Source organism: Oncorhynchus nerka, linkage group LG14 (genome assembly GCF_034236695.1).
Source record: "Oncorhynchus nerka isolate Pitt River linkage group LG14, Oner_Uvic_2.0, whole genome shotgun sequence".
In the NCBI taxonomy this organism is placed as follows: Eukaryota; Metazoa; Chordata; class Actinopteri; order Salmoniformes; family Salmonidae; genus Oncorhynchus; species Oncorhynchus nerka.
The window spans coordinates 60,472,538-60,490,752 of NC_088409.1; the positions used below are offsets into that span (position 1 = coordinate 60,472,538).

Sequence of the window (18,215 nt, forward strand, 5' to 3'; positions counted from 1 at the left end):
TGACGTTTTTGCACGTTTCCTCAAAGTGTGGTGGATTTTCAATCACTCTTAATGCAAGATGTGTTAAACAACATGACATATCCCATGTTGCAGCTGTATGCAATATAATGGACAGAAGAAAGCATGGATGGTCTGCTTTAAGTGGAGGAAGCCACCTCGCAACTGCAGTCATTCCTAAATCCAACCACCCTAGGGGGAAATTCCATTTCTCAGGGTTAGGCTATTGTAGGTTTCATATTAGCCACATTTTTGCAGTCAGGAGAAGTGACATTAATCATGCCTGTAATGGCTGGCAACTTTCCAAAAAGAAAAAGAGCCTTTACTGTGTTTCATTATAAAGTCATATTGTTTTAAGAGTCTCGAGTCTCCACCAGAGGACAGGCTATTACAGTTCACTACTACACCACAACTCAGCTGCCCAATTCACTACTATTTTTCTTGGGTGTTGTTATTAACACACCAATTAAGAGAGTTGGAGTGAAGTGATACTTGAAGAACAACATGATGCCAAAAAACATGTAGGTATTTTAGATGGTTTGCTTGATCACTGGGGATTAATTGCTGTGGGGTAATTAAAGTAAACATTAACGTTAAAGTGAAAAGCACAATACAGTAACAATGCATGTTTTCAACTCTCACCTAAAATCATAATGGTAATAGGAGTGTTTCACACATGTACAGCAGTGGAGGCTGGTGGGAGGACCTATAGGAGGACAGGCTCATTGTAATGGAATACATGGAATGGATTCAAACATGATTTCCATATGTTTGATACCATTCCATTTATTCCATTCCAGTCTTTACAATTATTATTTGTGTTGCTCTAGTCTTGCTCAAGCTTATTAAAGGCTAAACCACTGGTTTGACTTGCTGAGGTTGCTACTAACCTGTTCCAAAGACCGACACAAGAAAACACCGGGGGGTTACTGAGTTCACCCTCCACCAACTGTCACAGCCAAGAAGCCTGAATGAGGAGTGAAACTGGGAGGACTGGAATAACATTTGGGCTCAGTGAAACTGAACCACTGTGTCCGGTGAAACAACTTACAAACAAATGCACTCCACTTAAAACCCCAACAACATTTGACCTAGGTAGACTTCAATGGAAGAGCTTACAGTTTAAAAAATAACCTCACCAGTAAAATAAGAATTTGCATGTGGTTAAATAACATACTGGTTTTCATGTGTGATCAGCGCAAACCATGGTGTAGTGTGTTTGTTTCAGGTCTGTATGTTTTGCTTCGAATGAGGATAAGGTTACTAAATGGAGGTGACTGACTTGAGGTGACGCCGCGCCCCTTTCGGCATCTGTCAGGAAGTGAATTCAAGAAAAATAGGAGCGCAAAACCGCGGAGACCGTGGGTCGCAGACGGACAAACATACCTCCGCCGATTTGGAGTTTTAAACCAGTAAGCTAGACATCTGAATGCTGCATATACACGGACAACACTACCAAAATGCTCATTAAAGAATTGTAAGTAAAAATGTTTGGGAAAATATGGTGTTTAGTTCAAACGTGTCACGCAGGAGAACGATGTCATACACAGGCAAACCATTGGGAAAATGTCTTGTGTGACAATTATCCTCTTCGTTTATAGTATTTTCTCTGTTAGTCTAGTATAGCCTACTTACCATTTGGGAATTTTAAAAAACACGTGCAAGTTGGTATTCGCTGTGTTTTATCTTTGCCTAAAATGACAAGTTTGTCAATGCTATTGACTGCTTGTTGCCTGTCTTCACTGTATGGATAGACTCATTGAATTAATGAATTAAGTAAAAAATAATCAACACATTTGCCTAAATGGAAATGTATTGTCAGTTATCAAAATGTATCTTAACTGACAAAGTGCCACTAACTTTGTAACCATAACTTTAATTATAATCATCCCATGCATCGTCAGGCCTAATAAAAAAACATACAAGGGTGTGCCTTTTATCTCAAACTAATCCAAAGTATACACTTGCATGATATGTCATCTAACTCATTGGTTACGAGAGTCAACAACTGCCATATCAACGTGTCATCCTGATGCCCCAAACCTGCCTGTATCAATACCGTAGAATTAGTATGGTGCCTGTCTTGGCTCTCATTACGCCCAGATCTGTTTATAATGAAATATTCAGTGCTGCTTAGACTAGGGACAGGTGGTGATTATTGCCTATTGTAGACTGGCAGAGGATGGAGCCAAAGCGAATTGTTTTCTGATAGTAGAAATCTACACCGGGCTTCAATTTCCTCGGACAATATTACAGCTAGAATCAGTAGCACGTTCAGGCTTGCAATGTTCATAGTTGATAGGTAGAGCAGGACAGACAGTATGGTCAATAATCCATAACGCGATAAACTGCCCAATTTAACGGTAAATAGAACATTAATGTGCACCACTTTTTTTATCCATGAAACTACTACTAGTTTGATGGCTGTCGCCATCGGTTGTCCCATTAACAATCCCTCTTATTAGCTAGCTTGTTTTCTTTCAAACTTCACATTTCTCTAGTATAGGCTACTTATCGTCATGAACGATGTAAGCGAAATGCCTGCGATTAAGTGGTCGGTGTCGATTTATTTCAGATTTATCGTCCCAGGTCTATTAGGCCAAACGTGTTTTGATTAGCATACTCTTAGCAGTTGTTATCAGAGAATTGTCCGTTGGGAACTAATAAATCAAGTGATAAATTAGATGAGCAATAACATTTAGTCATGAGCTGCAGGTGTTGTAATGTCTTGTAATGTGATGTTGCGCTCTCTCTCTCTCCTAGTCGAGTCATCCTCCCCATATCTGTGGAAGAGGTAAGTAGCGACCGAGTGTCATTTATTTGTGTCTTGAACTCTCGCTTCATGTCACCTATCAAGCTGGTCAAGCTACATTCTCGTTTTCTGACTCAACGGTCAAATTGAGGTCAACCATTACCTAGCCCCATGAACGTTGCCGTACGCAAAAGCGGAAAGTTCACGGGGCCAACCCGTTACCTAACGTGCCTGTGCTCTTGAGGAATCAGGGCAGTCTGTATGTCAAGCAGTTGGTCTGCATTATGTTCCTCTAACCTTCAGGTTCCTGTTTGTACACACACCTTTTATGATGGTGTGTGTGCACAGGATGTTGGCATGGTTTCCATTATGTTCGTGATTGCAGTGGTTAGCCAGCCACACACAGTCAGGTCGGACATTGGCAGAAAATATTAGCCATATGAATTAAAACGGAGCACCGTATTCCTGACTGAAGCTTTGCAGTTGAAGTCAGTAGTTGTGGGTCGTTCCATGTCATTTCAGCAAGCCATGTCACCCACCATCTCAGATTGTTCTGAAATCGTTTCTGTAATTAGAAACCAATAAGATTAGCCTTCCTGCAACATTATTTTGTTGAAATCAAATTTGATCTCTTGAGAAATTAAGCTAATTGATTGCACCTAAATTGGCCAATTTAGTTTATAGGATTCATATAATGTTTGATAAATATAGTATCTGATTTCGACCTAACTTTTTTAGGTTTATGGCCCATCCTACATCCTTATATTACCAGGTTCTGACTACTAGATGCTGCTGTTCCTGTATTAGGTGAAAAAAGTTTGAAGAACTTAAAGGGATAGTTCACCCAAATTACACAATGACATGGGTTTCCTTACTCTGTAACCATTTTATTGTCAAGGTATGACAGCAAGGAATGCTAATCTTTAGTGCTGAGCGATTAACTTGGTAATTTTTTGCTTTTTAAACAACTAATTGATGTCGGTTCAATTATTTGAAATCCATTTCGTTCTGTTTTTTTTCTGTGAGCTCAATGCGCACATTTTGCGGCAGTTTCTCTAGAGATAAATCAGATCATGTCCAAACTGCGACGTAATAGGGAGTTGTAGTTTCCAAAAGGCCAATGTTATTCAGACAATGTGATAATTAACTACAATGGCCATAATCCATTGCATGGCTCCTTGTCCAGTCTGTTTACTTTATGCCTGCTCTGTAAGAGACTGAAGAATGTGCAATCAAGAGGGGACACATAGAGAGCAGTTTCTTTGAGGTATCTCTACCTGAAAATACATGATCTAAGTGGTTGATAGTTGTTATTCAGCAGTCATGAAAGTATGCCTTATTTATGTTGAAGAACTACTAAAATAGTGATTTTTGTCATGAGTTGGGATGACATAAAGTAATCAAATAAAACTAATGTAATATACACAATTAAATAATTTTATTAGTGTGAATAACTGATGATTAGTAAGTGATAAGCAGTCGTGGGCAGTCCCTACCATCATTGGTATTTCTGTATCATTCTCTGTTACAGCTTTCAACTCACATAATGCAAAGTGCATTTAAAATATCAAAACCAAAATCATATTTTTTTTTAGAATCTAACCAATCGACCTCAAAAATCACTAATCTCTCAGCACTACTAATCTTATCTGTTTCTAACAACACAAGTGATTTCAGAACAATCTGAGACGGTGGGTGTCAATCCTATTTCTTGAGCTTTTTGAGGTGGAATGACCCTTGTATGTTCTGACCAGATTTATTTTCATCAGACATAATCTTGCATTCCATCTTGGCAACAACTTATCAGCAACAGTGCTGATTCCACCGTTCTCTCTCCTTCCTTCTCAGTCTCCCTCTCTTTCTCCATTTGTTCCCAGAGTTCTAGTCACCAGCATCATTCCCCGCTCGCTCTTTTTTATTATTTTTTTTATTTTTTAAAGCTGACTTAAATCTAAGTCTCAATCGTTTCCCCCAAAATAAGATTCCAGATCAAGGATCATAACCCTAAATTCCATTCATAGCCTTACATAAGGGTGATTCCTCATTGGAACAAAAACATACCATAGAAAGGTACTTTTGGAGGACATTTTCTATCTTTCTATTGAAAAGAATAAGCATAAACCATTTTAGATTTGGCAAATGTTTCAATATATTGTTGAACATAATATACTCTACATGCATATCGAAGTTCCAGAATGAGGTCTCTGCTACTTTGACTCACAGTATAAAAATGGATTCAAAATAGTTGCCTTCTTTTGGTGATTTGCAGGATGTGCAATGATACAAGTGAAAGGAGGGCTGTGATTGGTTAAATTGCCTGCTATGCCAATTTCTCTGTACAAAATGGGCCGTAACTTTAAAACTTCCACAGCCTGAGGAAGATGGACATATGAGTCACACGCACGCAGGGGAACAATAAGTGAAATGCTGGTTTTACACGTGTCGTCACATTCCTAACCACCTACTCGCGCATGAGATGGAACCACCAAAATAACACTGTTCGGTAGAGGATGTGATTGTACCCCATCTTCCTCCAAACAGAGCTGTTTCACCTGTTAAGTCATCCCAAAATGATATGCTTTTATCTAATCAGCCCGGCACAAACTATTCTGTGTTTTTAAATGTCAGTTGGCTGTTGGTTATTGAGTAGTGTCAATGTGCAGCAAGCGAGTCACCAGTTCCCTGTGGGTCACTAGCTCCCTGACGCACAGTGGCTGCGTTCCAGGACAACTTTATTGCAGTCACGCTGCACACAGCAACCTGTGGGTGCGTGCCACGTCATCGACTGCTGCTGGGTGACTCAAGGCCTGTGGTGGTGGATGGATGGGGTGTGCTGCCTAGGCTGGTACAGCAGAGTTGGAGACAGTAATCCACCTGCCAAAGGTCTTTGACAGAGCTCTACATCCTGAAATCACTGGCGAGCATTTAACGAGGGAATTGTTGGCAGAGAGACTGTCATCAAAAAAAGAAACTGCCACAGATGGCTATTACAGTATTTTCCTTATGCTTGCTGACAATACTGTTATCCTGTTGAGCTGTTATGCTGAAGTCTGTGTCTATCTGGGCTAAATGCACAAGGAACTGCCAGTGGTGAATACGGAAAACTGTCCCTGTACAGGTGCTCTGAGGAGTGAATGGTTAGGGATGTGCCCACTGAAGTGGTTGCAGCTGTCTGTTAATGCAACTTGTGAACAATTGGGATTATTTAGTCTGTGTGTAACTGTAGGTCACTCTTTCTTCCTCTCCACAGTACCAAGTGGGGCAGCTGTACTCTGTGGCTGAGACCAGTAAGAATGAGACGGGTGGAGGAGAAGGGGTGGAGGTGCTGAAGAATGAACCCTATGAGAAGGACGGAGAGAAGGGCCAGTACACCCACAAGATATATCACCTGCACAGGTACGATTGGTCCATCCACCTATCCATCCATCTACCCAGTGACTCCCATCCATCCACCCACCCACAATCACCCAATGGTACAGTATATACCCATTGTTTCTTGAAGAATGTAACTCATAAATCCGTCATGAGCTCAGTTCAACTGAACCCAAAATATAAGCTTGTTTTACTCCATTGTAAACAATATCATTTTAAACAAATACTGTATAGCCTCAAAACATGGTTAAAACTATAACGGTCAGTCCTTGCAACCCATAGGTTATGTCTATCCCTCAGCTATTTCACGAGAAATTGGTGGGGTGTTCATGTTCTTATTATTTGAACTGCAGATTTCCACTTTTTATAAATAAAAAAGATCTTTAAGAAATTATAAAATAGTTTCACAACCCTGTTTATATGCTTTCAAATTGTACTGAGAAAAAAATATAAATATAAAAAAATATAAATATATAATATTTAAAAAATATATAAATGCAACATGCAGCAATTTCAAAGATTTTACTGAGTTACAGTTCATATTAAGAAATCAGTCAATTTAAATAAATTAGGCCCTAATCTATGGATTTCACATGACTGTGCAGGGGTGCATCCTTGGTGGGCCTGGGAGGGCATAGGGCCACCCACTTGGCAGCCCAGCCAATCAGAATGAGTTTTTCCCTGCAAAAGGGCTTTATTACAGACAGAAATACTCCTCAGCTCCCCTCACTACCCCACCCTCAGACGATCCCACAGGTGAAGAAGCCGGATGTGGAGGTCCTGGGCTGACGTGGTTACACGTGGTCTGCGGTTGTGAGGCCGGTTGGACGTACTGCCAAATTCTCTAAAACAACGTTGGAGGCAGCTTATGGTAGAGAATTGAACATTCAATTAGCTGGCAACAGCTCTGGTTTACATTCCTGCAGTCAGCTTGCCAACTGCACGCTCCCTCAAAACTTGAGACATCTGTGGCATTGTGTTGTGTGACACAACTGCACATTTTAGTGTCATTTTATTTTCCCCAGCACAAGGTGCACTTGTGTAATGATCATGCTGATTAAACAGCGTCTTGATATGCCTCAGGGATATTAACTAATTTTGTGCACAAAATTTGAGAGATACAATTTTTTGCATGTGGAATGTTTCTGGGATTTTTTTTTTTTTTTTTAGCTCATGAAACATGGGACCAACACTACATGTCCGTTTATATTTTTGTTCAGTGTATATCAAATTCAACCGTTTGTTTTTTTCAGTGATGAAGATACGGATCTCTCATGGTAGGGTGGGCTATATTTAAATAGGGTGAACTTTGAGCACCTCCTATCTCCTGACTCTTTTGGCATTTAGGGCCAAAAAGGCACTTTCTCACCACTTCTACTATTGGCAAACATGTGTGGGAAAGTTTTGTTCAATTGGGTGCGTTCAATTGGGTGCGGTGGTTGAGGTCAAAGGGATGTGGTCAAAAAGTGATTGAATTCATATGGATTTGACCCTAAAATAAGAATATCTTACTTTTTCTCTGCAGTAAAGTGCCAAACTATGTGCGCATTCTGGCACCATCAACTGCTCTTAACATCCACGAGAAGGCCTGGAATGCTTACCCCTACTGTCGGACTGGTAAGTCCCCTGCTCTTTGTTACCTAGCCCTTCTGTAGCGAGAGAATATGTTGAATAATGAATTTGGGTATACACGCTAGCAGCCAGCACTGTGAGGACATGCTATTGGAATCTATGTAATGTCTGGACCAATAGCCAGGCATTGGGTATTAATGGTGTATATAGACAACTTCTCAGTTTGATTGACAAGGAGTTAGCCAATTTCTAACATGTGCAACTATTGAGATATTATTTTGAACGTTTGTTCCCCTAAACATTGTTTACTCTCTTTGTCTCCTCATGTCCATCTCTTCCCCTGTTGCAGTTATTACAGTAAGTACTGTTTTCTTCTATACATTTACATATACAGTATGTTACTGTTTACTTGCACACTATTCAGCTGTAAACATGGTGAAAGAGGAGCTGGTAACCTTGCCTGTCAAAAGGAAAGGAGAGAAGCGGATAGGGCTGACTTAACACAGAGGAAGACAGACACTCGTTTTGCCAGGGTGAACGTGTGTGTGTGCGCGCACATGCATGTGCATGTTTTTTTTTTTTGTGTGATATTGACTGTACATTTGTTTATCCCATGTGTAACTCTGTTGTTTTTGTCGCACTGCTTTGCGTTTATCTTGGCCAGGTCACACTGGTATTTAACCAGGTAGGCCAGTTAACCTGTTCTCAACTGGCCTACCTGGTTAAATAAAGGTGAAATATATATATAATATATATATATTTTTTAAAGGACCACTGCTCATAGCTGATGTATGCCTCAAGATGTAATCACTTATAGTCCATATATAAAGGTTAAATAAATATATTACTTTCAGTTTCAGACCTGGGTTCAAATACTATTTGAAATCTTTCAAACACTTTGGATTTTTTGCTCTAGCCCAGGATGGGGTTTACTGGTTAAGGACTATTCCATGGATTGATTAAGCCAGCATGCTCAATCAAGCACGTATAGTATTTGACATGATTTCAAATAGTCTTTGAACCCAGTATGTGTTGGACACTTGATTGATCTCGTTTATGTTATTACTTGCTCTTCCTTCCGCAGAATGAATACATGAAGGACAATTTTCTGATTAAAATTGAGACGTGGCACAAGCCCGACATGGGGGTTCAGGACAATGTGAGTGAGCAGCGTAATGTAATGAGTCTGAATGTACACCATGTCAAGCATGGACCACCGGCACATTTAATTCAGTTAGCGGACGTCACTAGTCCTTTAATTTAACGATTTCCCCTTTTTATTTTACTGTATCGATCAGACTCCAATCAGTCACTTCCATTGACGTCATTTCATTCCATGTCATTTCCGCGTCCATCCTCCGACTTGGTGAAAGGATACGGAAACCCTTCTCGTGTTTGCATTTTTAGTTCTCAGACCTGCTCTGTTGGTGATGACACTGAAACAACATGTACACATAATGTATCAAAGTGCTATGTAATCAGGGTTGGGGCCAATTTCAATTCAATTTCCCTCCAAATTGGATTTAGAATTTGCTTTTCAGTTTATTTCCTGAATTGAGTGGATTGAAATGTAATTGGCCCCAAGGCCAACCCTGCATGTTATACCTAGTGACTACCAGTGAGGCATTCTTAGCTCTTGAAGTGGGTAACTTACTATAAATGATTCCCTGCATAGGTACACGGACTAGACCCAGATCAGTGGAAGAAGACTGAAGTAGTCTACATTGACATCGCTGACAAAAGCCAAGTGGATGTCAAGGTGATGACAGTGATTGATCAGTGTGAATGTACTAACAATTTATTAGTAATAACCATTCTTTGAAACTCTTTTACTGTTCTAAACCCAGACACATCAGGGTTGTATTCATAAGGCAGCAAATGGTAAAAAATTGACTGAAAAAGGGAGGGATTGCCTGAACTTGTCCAATAGAAATTCCCTTACTGAGAAGCAGGCTTCTGGCAAATAGTTGTGGCAAATCTTTGGCCAAATTGCCACAAATTTGTGGCCAGCTCATATTTTAAAATGAAATGACTTTCGTGGCAAACTGTTGCCAAAAATTTGCAGCGACTTGTGAAATTCTGGAAAACAATACTGGGAAACTTGTGGCGAACATTCTGTTTGCTGCAAATTTGCTTCAAACTGATTATGAAAATGCAAATTGAAACAGGTTTTTGATTACTTTGTGTATTAACAACATTGAAATGTATATGCAATTTGGTTTGTGTCGATACATTTAAAGGAACTTCCTTCTCACAGAGAACTAAACATACTAAACGTACTACAGGTCCTTCAGAAAGTATTCCCACCTCTTGACTTTTTACAAAGTGGGATTAAATTGGATTTAATTCTTTTTTTCCCTCCTTTTTTTTTCAATCTACACAAAATACTTTAATGTCGAAGTGGAAGAAAGTCACATAAAAAAGTATTTTTTTTTTTTTAAACATGAAGTAAAACCCTAACCCTAATACTGCTTATCTTGATTAGATAAGTATTCAACCCCCTGAGTCCATCATACATGCTAGAATTACCTTCAGCAGCGATTACAGCTGTGAGTCTTTCTGGGTAAACTAGCCAGTCAGTGGTGCTGACAGATTGAAACAGATCTAGCTAGCAACAAAATGTGTTTCACACTATCCCATAAAACATGACATGCTTACCAGCCACCAATTAGCTTACACAATTAGGAAGTTTTAAGTTAAAAAACACTCACTTGACAACTTCGGTAGCTAGTTAGCATTTTCCACCCGGTTTGAGCTCAATGTGTTTACCAGTAGGGATGAAACGGTTACCGGTTTCACGATAAACCACTGTAAAATTCGACTGTTAGTATTACCGTTTCAAATTTTAATTATCATTAAAAGCGTGTTTGATTACCACGTTTTGAAAAACTCATATGGTAAATACTGTCCAGCATCAACCAAAGTTAGCAACAGTCTGGCGCAACATGCAGCGTGGGTTTTGTTTTGTGTGAAAACATGCCGTAAGGCAGTGACAGCGCTCGGGAGATTTTTCAGCCTTCTAAGAGGACCAAATCTGAAGTGTGGTCGTATTTTGGGTTTTACAAGAATGCTGAGGGAAACCTAATCGAAGATGGTCACCCTGTCTGCAGAACATGCAGCAGAAAGAAATAGCTGCGAAAGGGGGCAACACTTCAAATCTCTTGAATCATCTTCGTGATCACCACCCGCTACTTTATAGCGAATGCAAGGTAAGTTAACTTTTAGCTCAATGCATGATGTGGGGGAAATGTCATGGTTTGTCTATCAAACATGCTAATAGCTTGTCAATCATTTTAACGGAAGCGTTCAGTGTTACCTACTCTTGTAAAAACACTGCACGTTGTCCTGCTGTACCCGTCGTGTGTCTGCAGACTCTATTCACCCATTGCACACGATCACACCTTATGTAGTTTAGTCACCCAACCAACATATATTTTGTTCATTTAAAATCCGTCAGACGTCGATTTGGTTGTAAAAGTGTTTCAACAGGAGAAACACTATAGACTCCTATACAAGACTCCTGTATTTATGTTAATTGCTGTGCTCATTGCAATTACTATCACTGTCTTAAGACCCGTTTGTATTTATGTAAATTGTGCACGGCTCATTGCATGTACTCAAATGCAACACAGAAGATTGTGTGAGTGAATAATAATGTAGTAATAAAAGTAATACATTTTCTTTTCCCTTGTTTACAGAGTGGACGTGCAGCAGGCAAACCCAGCGACGCTACTGGTCCCTCATCTACAGTTGTGAACTTGTGACACAGACACTGAACAAGCGTTTAAAAGGCAGGCTGCTTATGCACCCACGTCAAAAAATGCTCAGGACCTCACTGCAGCCCTTTTCATATTACATTGCAAAGGTCATGATGCCATTTCAAATTGTTGAGAGGCCTGGCATTCTGAGGCTGATTAAGGTTGCCGTGCCTCACTACAAAGTGCCATCACAAACCTTTTCCAAGACTGAAATCCCAAACCTGTACAACTAGGTTAAAGCTGATGTTGGAAAAAGTTTGGCTCAAGGCACATGGTTTGCTGCAACTACTGACCTCTGGACCAGTGAAAGCAGGGGTGGTTCAACCCTACATCAGCTTCACTATCCATTACCTCACCCCAGACTGGCAACTGGAATCAAACTGCCTGGAAACACAGTTCTTCCCAGAAGATCACTCGGGGGGGGGCGGGGGGGGGGGCAACGCATCAAACATGATCAAGACTTTTGAAGAGTTCCCAGATCTGTGGCTTGGGTGCTTTGAACCTGGCCACCTCAAAGGCTCTGAAAATTCAGAGCGTTGACACAGCAGCCAAGGCCTGCCGTCATCTGGTCCAAGGTTATTTTGATGTCAACACATGCACATTAGATTTGTTTACATATGGTTGTATTGTTCTTACATGCATGTTGGATTTGTTTACATATGGTTGTATTGTTCTTAAATGCACGTTGCTTTACTTGTGTTGCTTTTATATGCACTTTTGATTTACTTAAGGTTGTGTTCATTTAAACCTGCACTGGGGAAACTTGTACCTCTCATGGCCACATGGTGCCATATTTAATGCTATTATTTTAATGTTTATGCACTCAAAGTGCATAGTCCTGCTAATTTTGTTTGTTAGTTTTCAATATAAAACTTGGTGAACTGATTTCAGTGTTTGTATCCAGTATTTGAATAATACTGATAACAGTGATCATTTTGCTCACTATAATCGTGATCTGAAATTTCCATACGGTTCATCTCTATTTACCAGTAACGGCTTCTGTCTGGTAAACTGTTGCCACTAGTGGCAATAAATATTGTTGCCACAGGTTTTCCCTTAATGTCTATGGGTTTGCCACAGATTCAAATACTTCTTGTTTGTCAGAAAAAAAACTCTAGTGAACGATTTGCCACTATTTGCAATAAATATTGTTGTTGCCAAAGGTTTCCCGCTGATTCAGCACTAGTGGCAAACCTTTGCCACAAAATGTTGCCAGAAGTTTACAAACTTGCCACAAATCTGCAGGAACTTTCCCAAAACCAATTATTTTTTAAGGCATAACACTTCATTTTAACTTGATAAATGTTCTACTACATTTTGCTACAGTGTTCCCTGATGAGTACCACCCAGTTATCTGAATAGAATTAAATAGAACACTGGTATCTTTGCATCCTACTCATCTGCTCACTCTGCTCCACACAGGACTATAAGCCAGAAGAAGATCCTGCCATATTCAAGTCAGAGAAGACAGGCAGGGGCCCCCTGGGGCCTAACTGGAAGGTACTACCCAAACTAATATTCCTCCATTGTTATCATATTTTTCACATCAGCTAATTTCACACGTAGCTGTATCCAGAGTCCTACAGTATATTTAGACAGTTGAGCCAGTGTAGTTTCTGTCTGAACGTTCCGAGAGCGCCAATTTCACCTCCATAGTCGTTGCTACGTGATGTTTCCGCATCGCGCTGTTTATTTCTGGTAGTTTTCTTCCAAACCTATGAAGATGTCCAGTGAAAGCGGATATGCAATTTGTTGACACCACCACAACACCGTACCAACTTGGATACACATTATCCCGAATGCTAATAAGTAAAAACGTTCATGAAATTCGCTGCGCTGTTTTGCTTGAGAATAAATGTTCCGACATGGTGTCCGTTCTAAAAACCTGGCCGAAACTCTCTTGATATATGACTCTGGCTGTATCTATTCTGGTTCAGAAGCTCTATTATGTGTTGTCAACTGTTCTGCCTCTGCTTGAGGTTGTAATAACTTGTCTTTACCTCTGCAGAAAGAGCTTCCCAGCAACACAAACTCTCCTCACATGTGTGCCTATAAGTTAGTCACAGTCAACTTCAAATGGTGGGGAGTCCAGAACAAAATTGAGAACTTCATTCAGAAGGTGCGGTAGGAGACTTGTCAATTATTCCAGTATTTGCATAATATTCCGTTTTGGTGCCTACATCTTTGAGTGCTCCAGTTCAAACCTAGTGCTATTACAGAGGCAAAGTCCAGTATTTTCATATCGCCCAATGTTCATGCAAAAAAATGACTCCGCCCTGGAACCCTTGAAGAAGAAACTAGTAGACAGAGTTGGCTGAGAAATAAGATATCAAAGCTGTGCAGTCTCTGGGTGTGACAAAAGACTAGTTTACAATAAAGACTAAAAAGTGTTTTCTGTCCTCTAGTGGACAGATAGTGATATGCCAGAGACATGCTACTCCAAGTTGCACATAATAAATGCTGATATTACTAATATTTTTTTGAAGTAATTGTTTTGTCTAATTTCTTTCCCTTTCTGATTTCCAGCAAGAGAAGCGATTGTTTACAAAGTTCCACAGACAGCTGTTCTGTTTGATTGATAAATGGATCGGACTGACAATGGAGGACATTCGCCGTATTGAAGAGGAGACCCAAAAAGAGCTGGATGAGGTAATTTACTGTACATTTGTTTGGTCTTTGGCATCAATTAACTCCGAATGAGATGTACAGTACTACTCTCTTATTGGTTTTGTCATTAGGCAACGGAAATGTGTTGTCCTGGATATCCTACTTATTGAGTGTCTGTGTTTATCTGTGTGTTTGTGTGTCAGATGAGGGAGAAGGATCCAGTCAAAGGGAGTTCTGCTTCAGAGGACTGAGGCTGTGCAGCTGTGATTGTGAGTACTGCTCTGTCTGGTGGTGAGACTGAGTTCAGGGAGGTGTTCATTAGTGCGCGTAATGGAAAATGCTTTAAAGCAATTTGCAACAGAAAACAATGATGACCGTTTCTCATAGGACAAGTCCAGGTATGTCATTCCCTGTATTTAGAGTAAGTACATTTTTTTCCGCTTGGTACCAAACGAACACGACACGCATGAGGAGCTCAGGACGTGCACCTTACCCCATATGAATCAGCTACAGTGTTATAGTGTAATCGCTCCGATCCCATACTCTATCACGTTTCCCCAACTAGTGGCCCGCGGGCCAATTTTGTCCCACATTTGATTTTATTTGGCCCACAAGTTTTCTGAGCAAGGAAAACTTTCTCGCCAATAAGGAAAAATAAGTTGGACATAAGACTGTAAAAAAACAGCAAATCATCTCCAAGTCATTTTAATTCCCATGCGTAATAGCAAGATGCACTGTATGTGATCTTATACAAATGTAAGCAAGGTTTGAAATGATTGTTTTAGTCAGTATATTCTTTTTGGGCTTCTTGCAGTATATTTTTAGTCTACAAATGTATTTGTAATTATGTTTCGGCCCCCTGACAATCTGCTCAAGAAAATAATCAGCCCTTGACTGAATCTAGTTGATGGTCCCTGCTCTAAATCTTCAAGCAATAAGTCCCCTTATAATTGTGCACAAGGAAACAAGCCTTGTCTATCTTGCAGATTTGCATTTTATAGATTATAATCAAGTCGGTCACACATCTTTCTCTCGTTCCACTTTTTCAGATCTGTTACTGAAACACCAGCATCTCTGCCCTGCCCTTGTACTTGGAAATGATATGGCTGCATGCAGACCCCTATACTGTCCAGGCAAGCCATGGAGAGGTCCCAGCAGCCCAGAGGTCCACAGCAACCGTAACTCTGGTGGCCATCACATTCCTAACTAATTATGTCACTTGTCGAGTTTTTTTTAAATGGGAATTTTGTTTTTGAGTTGTAGTGATAGTATTTTCTATTGTCTTTAATTCCTCATGTGTTTTGTGGACAAACCTGAATTTGTGGGTCACTCCTGTCTTTCAAAGTACTACGATGTCTCTGTATTTCCCTCTTTGTCCCTGGGCAAGAACAATGCACTGTAACCATCTGCATCAGCAGGCCAACCTGAATCAGCAGGCTGAAAACCAGTTGTAGTGTTATGGCTTTGGGTGTACGTCTTTTTGGGGCAGGAAATATGGAACAATATACCTGGTCTCTGAGTAATAAATCATGTCCTGTACTGTATTTTTCTGTATTAATTCACAGGGTCATTTTCTCTGATTTAATTGGTTGAGCAACATTTATTGTTCTATACAACCTATGTTATTCAATATAAAAAATAGTATATTTATACTCTTTGTGTTCTGTGATTGTTTTCATTGGTGCAAGAGCTGTGTTCCCATTTTTCCTGACTTGCTTGATTTTCTTTACGTCCTTTTTAAGTCAAAGAATTTCACAGAAATGGTTTAAAAGATCACGGTAAGTAAATCTCTTAACAACCCGTTGTTCATATGGTTTTCCAAAATGGAACTCACGTCAGCGGGGTGTCCTAACCGTAAAGCATTTTGATCCCACTTATTTCACCCTGTCACCCTTTTCAACTTGCACACCTTTTTCTGTAGATCTATAGACACCAATTTAGACTACAGTCAGACTGACTGAACAGAAGCAGGCTGCTTGATGAGAAGGCTCGATCCTGTCCTCCTGTGTAAGTCAAGGACCGCCACAGAAGGTATGTTGAAGGGGGAAAATATTGCTATGTTGATGATAAATGGAGAAAATATTGTTATGTTGATGATAAATGTGAAAGTGTAGTGATTCAACTTTTAAAGTAGCTTGGGACAGAGAAGAATACATCTGATTTTGATGCATAGTTGCTGTCTTTATATGATGCCGCTTTTATGGAGCCAGCTAGCTGCCAAAAGGTTGAATGTACGTATCGTTAGGATCGTAAGAGAATCCATACATTAAATTGTTAGGATCGTAAGAGAAGCCATGCATGAAACGTAAACGTGAAATTTCATCTGTGAACATACAAACACCGTGTTCCGATTACGGACTATCATACCTTTTTAGAGTTTTGGCAGTTCTCGCCAACAAAAAAACATACACCAAACGCCCTTTGAGGAGTGCTATGCGAACAAGAAAAACACAGTATTTAAATTTAAAAACTGTAGTCAGGGAAACCAGAAAGAGGACTCCTGCACGTTTTCAAGTAAAGTCTCTCTTACTCAGCTGAGTTAACTTCACATTTATGGAGCTAATGTAATGGATCTGTTTGCCAGGGCAAGTCTAGATAGCACTATCTGTATTATGCCTACAACGGTGACGTTTCAGTCCGCTAGGTGCATCTCCACAGCATGGGCATATCTCTGGGTGACGTGGACATCCCCATGCATACACCTTATCAACATATGACTAATACAATATTGCACCATCCCATTCTCTTGGCTCTGTCTGCAATCATAACCAGTAGTATATACCAGGAATAATGAAATAATAATAATAATAGATGTTTGGTGAATTTGTGAATTAAGCACTGGAGTCTGACACTACTGGTCAAAAGTTTGGACACACCCACTCATTCAAGGGTTTTTCTTTGTTTACTATTTTCTACATTGTAGAATAATAGTGACGACATCAAAACTATGAAATAGCACATGTGAAATCATGTAGTAACCAATTTTTTTTTATATAAATCAAAATATATCTTGTATTTGAGATTTTTCAAATAGCGTCCCTTTGCCTTGATGACTGCTTTGCACACGCTTGGCATTCTCGCCGGTATATTTCATCACTCAATCTTGCCAAAGCATATTTTGTAGGAGGGGTTAATATGAGTTTAAAATCCTTTGACATGATTTAGATTAATCGGGTCATGAACATATGGACTTTGAAATGAACAAGGGAAAGATTAAACGTAGGCTACGTCTGGCATAAGCTTATTCACACACTTTACAATAACTATGTTGCGGTAGTCTCCTTTTATAGGCTATTCCCTCCATTGCGACACGGCTGCCCAGTTGAAGAGCTTGTGATCTCCATGCAGCACCATGCGCCTTTGGAGAAGCACCCCTCAGCCTCAAAGAGATGCTCTTCTGGAGGCATGCAGCCATAGTCATACCCTAATGTAGGCCTATTTGCCTACTATACAAAAAGTATTTCCAACATATTTGAAAGTTTGATTCATTCAGTTCAGCCAGTCAGTATGTCATCCATTCAGTCATTTGTCTAAGTTGTAATAGGAACTAAAAGGCGAGAGGATTTACTCCGCCCAAAATCTGTCCATGTGAGATAAGCCCTTTTTTTGTATGGAGGTCTATGCGAGAGTGTTAAATTATTTGATAGAGTAGAGGTTTTGTAATGTTTGGTCAGTTAAAAATGTACTGATAATAGAGGTTGCACGTGGCATTTCGCCAACTTTGAGAAAAACGACTGTGTTGTGCCTGTTGTTCACACGCGTACCTGCCCTCTCATTGGCTAGAATGGTCCCACTGACCTGACCTCACTAACCCTCACTCATTGAGGAATTACTGTAGAGAAGATTACTGTTTATCTTATATGCATAGTCCCTTTAACTATACATTCATGTTCATACTACCTCAATTGGCCCGACCAACCAATGCTCCCGCACATTGGTCAACCGGGCTATCTGCATTGTGTCCCACCACCCGCCAACCCCTATTTGTACGCTACTGCTACTCTCTGTTCATCATATATGCATAGTCACTTTAACCATACCTACATGTACATACTACCTCAATAAGCTTGACTAACCGGTGTCTGTATATAGCCTTGCTACTGTTATTTTCAAATGTCTTTTTACTGTTGTTTTTATTTCTTTACTTACCTACACAC

General features: G+C 40.0%; 1 protein-coding gene across 1 annotated transcript; it reads left to right on the forward strand.

The window, feature by feature from the left end:
• Nucleotides 1-1,282: 1,282 nt before the first annotated feature.
• LOC115141595 (phosphatidylinositol transfer protein alpha isoform-like) lies at nucleotides 1,283-15,710 on the forward strand. Its single transcript, XM_029680615.2, has 12 exons — nucleotides 1,283-1,474; nucleotides 2,761-2,791; nucleotides 6,000-6,145; nucleotides 7,647-7,738; nucleotides 8,043-8,050; nucleotides 8,778-8,852; nucleotides 9,369-9,452; nucleotides 12,874-12,951; nucleotides 13,460-13,570; nucleotides 13,978-14,100; nucleotides 14,262-14,327; nucleotides 15,108-15,710. The coding sequence occupies exons 1-11, from the start codon at nucleotides 1,458-1,460 to the stop codon at nucleotides 14,307-14,309; spliced, it is 813 nt and encodes a 270-aa protein (XP_029536475.1). The 5' UTR covers nucleotides 1,283-1,457; the 3' UTR covers nucleotides 14,310-14,327; nucleotides 15,108-15,710.
• The last annotated feature ends 2,505 nt before the right edge of the window (nucleotides 15,711-18,215 follow it).

What these genes read in the sequence shown, in the direction of transcription:
- LOC115141595 (XM_029680615.2), top strand. An exon ending in TCCCCATATCTGTGGAAGAG is followed by an intron (nt 2,792 to 5,999) that starts GTAAGTAGCGAC and finishes TCCTCTCCACAG; the next exon opens with TACCAAGTGGGGCAGCTGTA. An exon ending in ACATGGGGGTTCAGGACAAT is followed by an intron (nt 8,853 to 9,368) that starts GTGAGTGAGCAG and finishes TTCCCTGCATAG; the next exon opens with GTACACGGACTAGACCCAGA.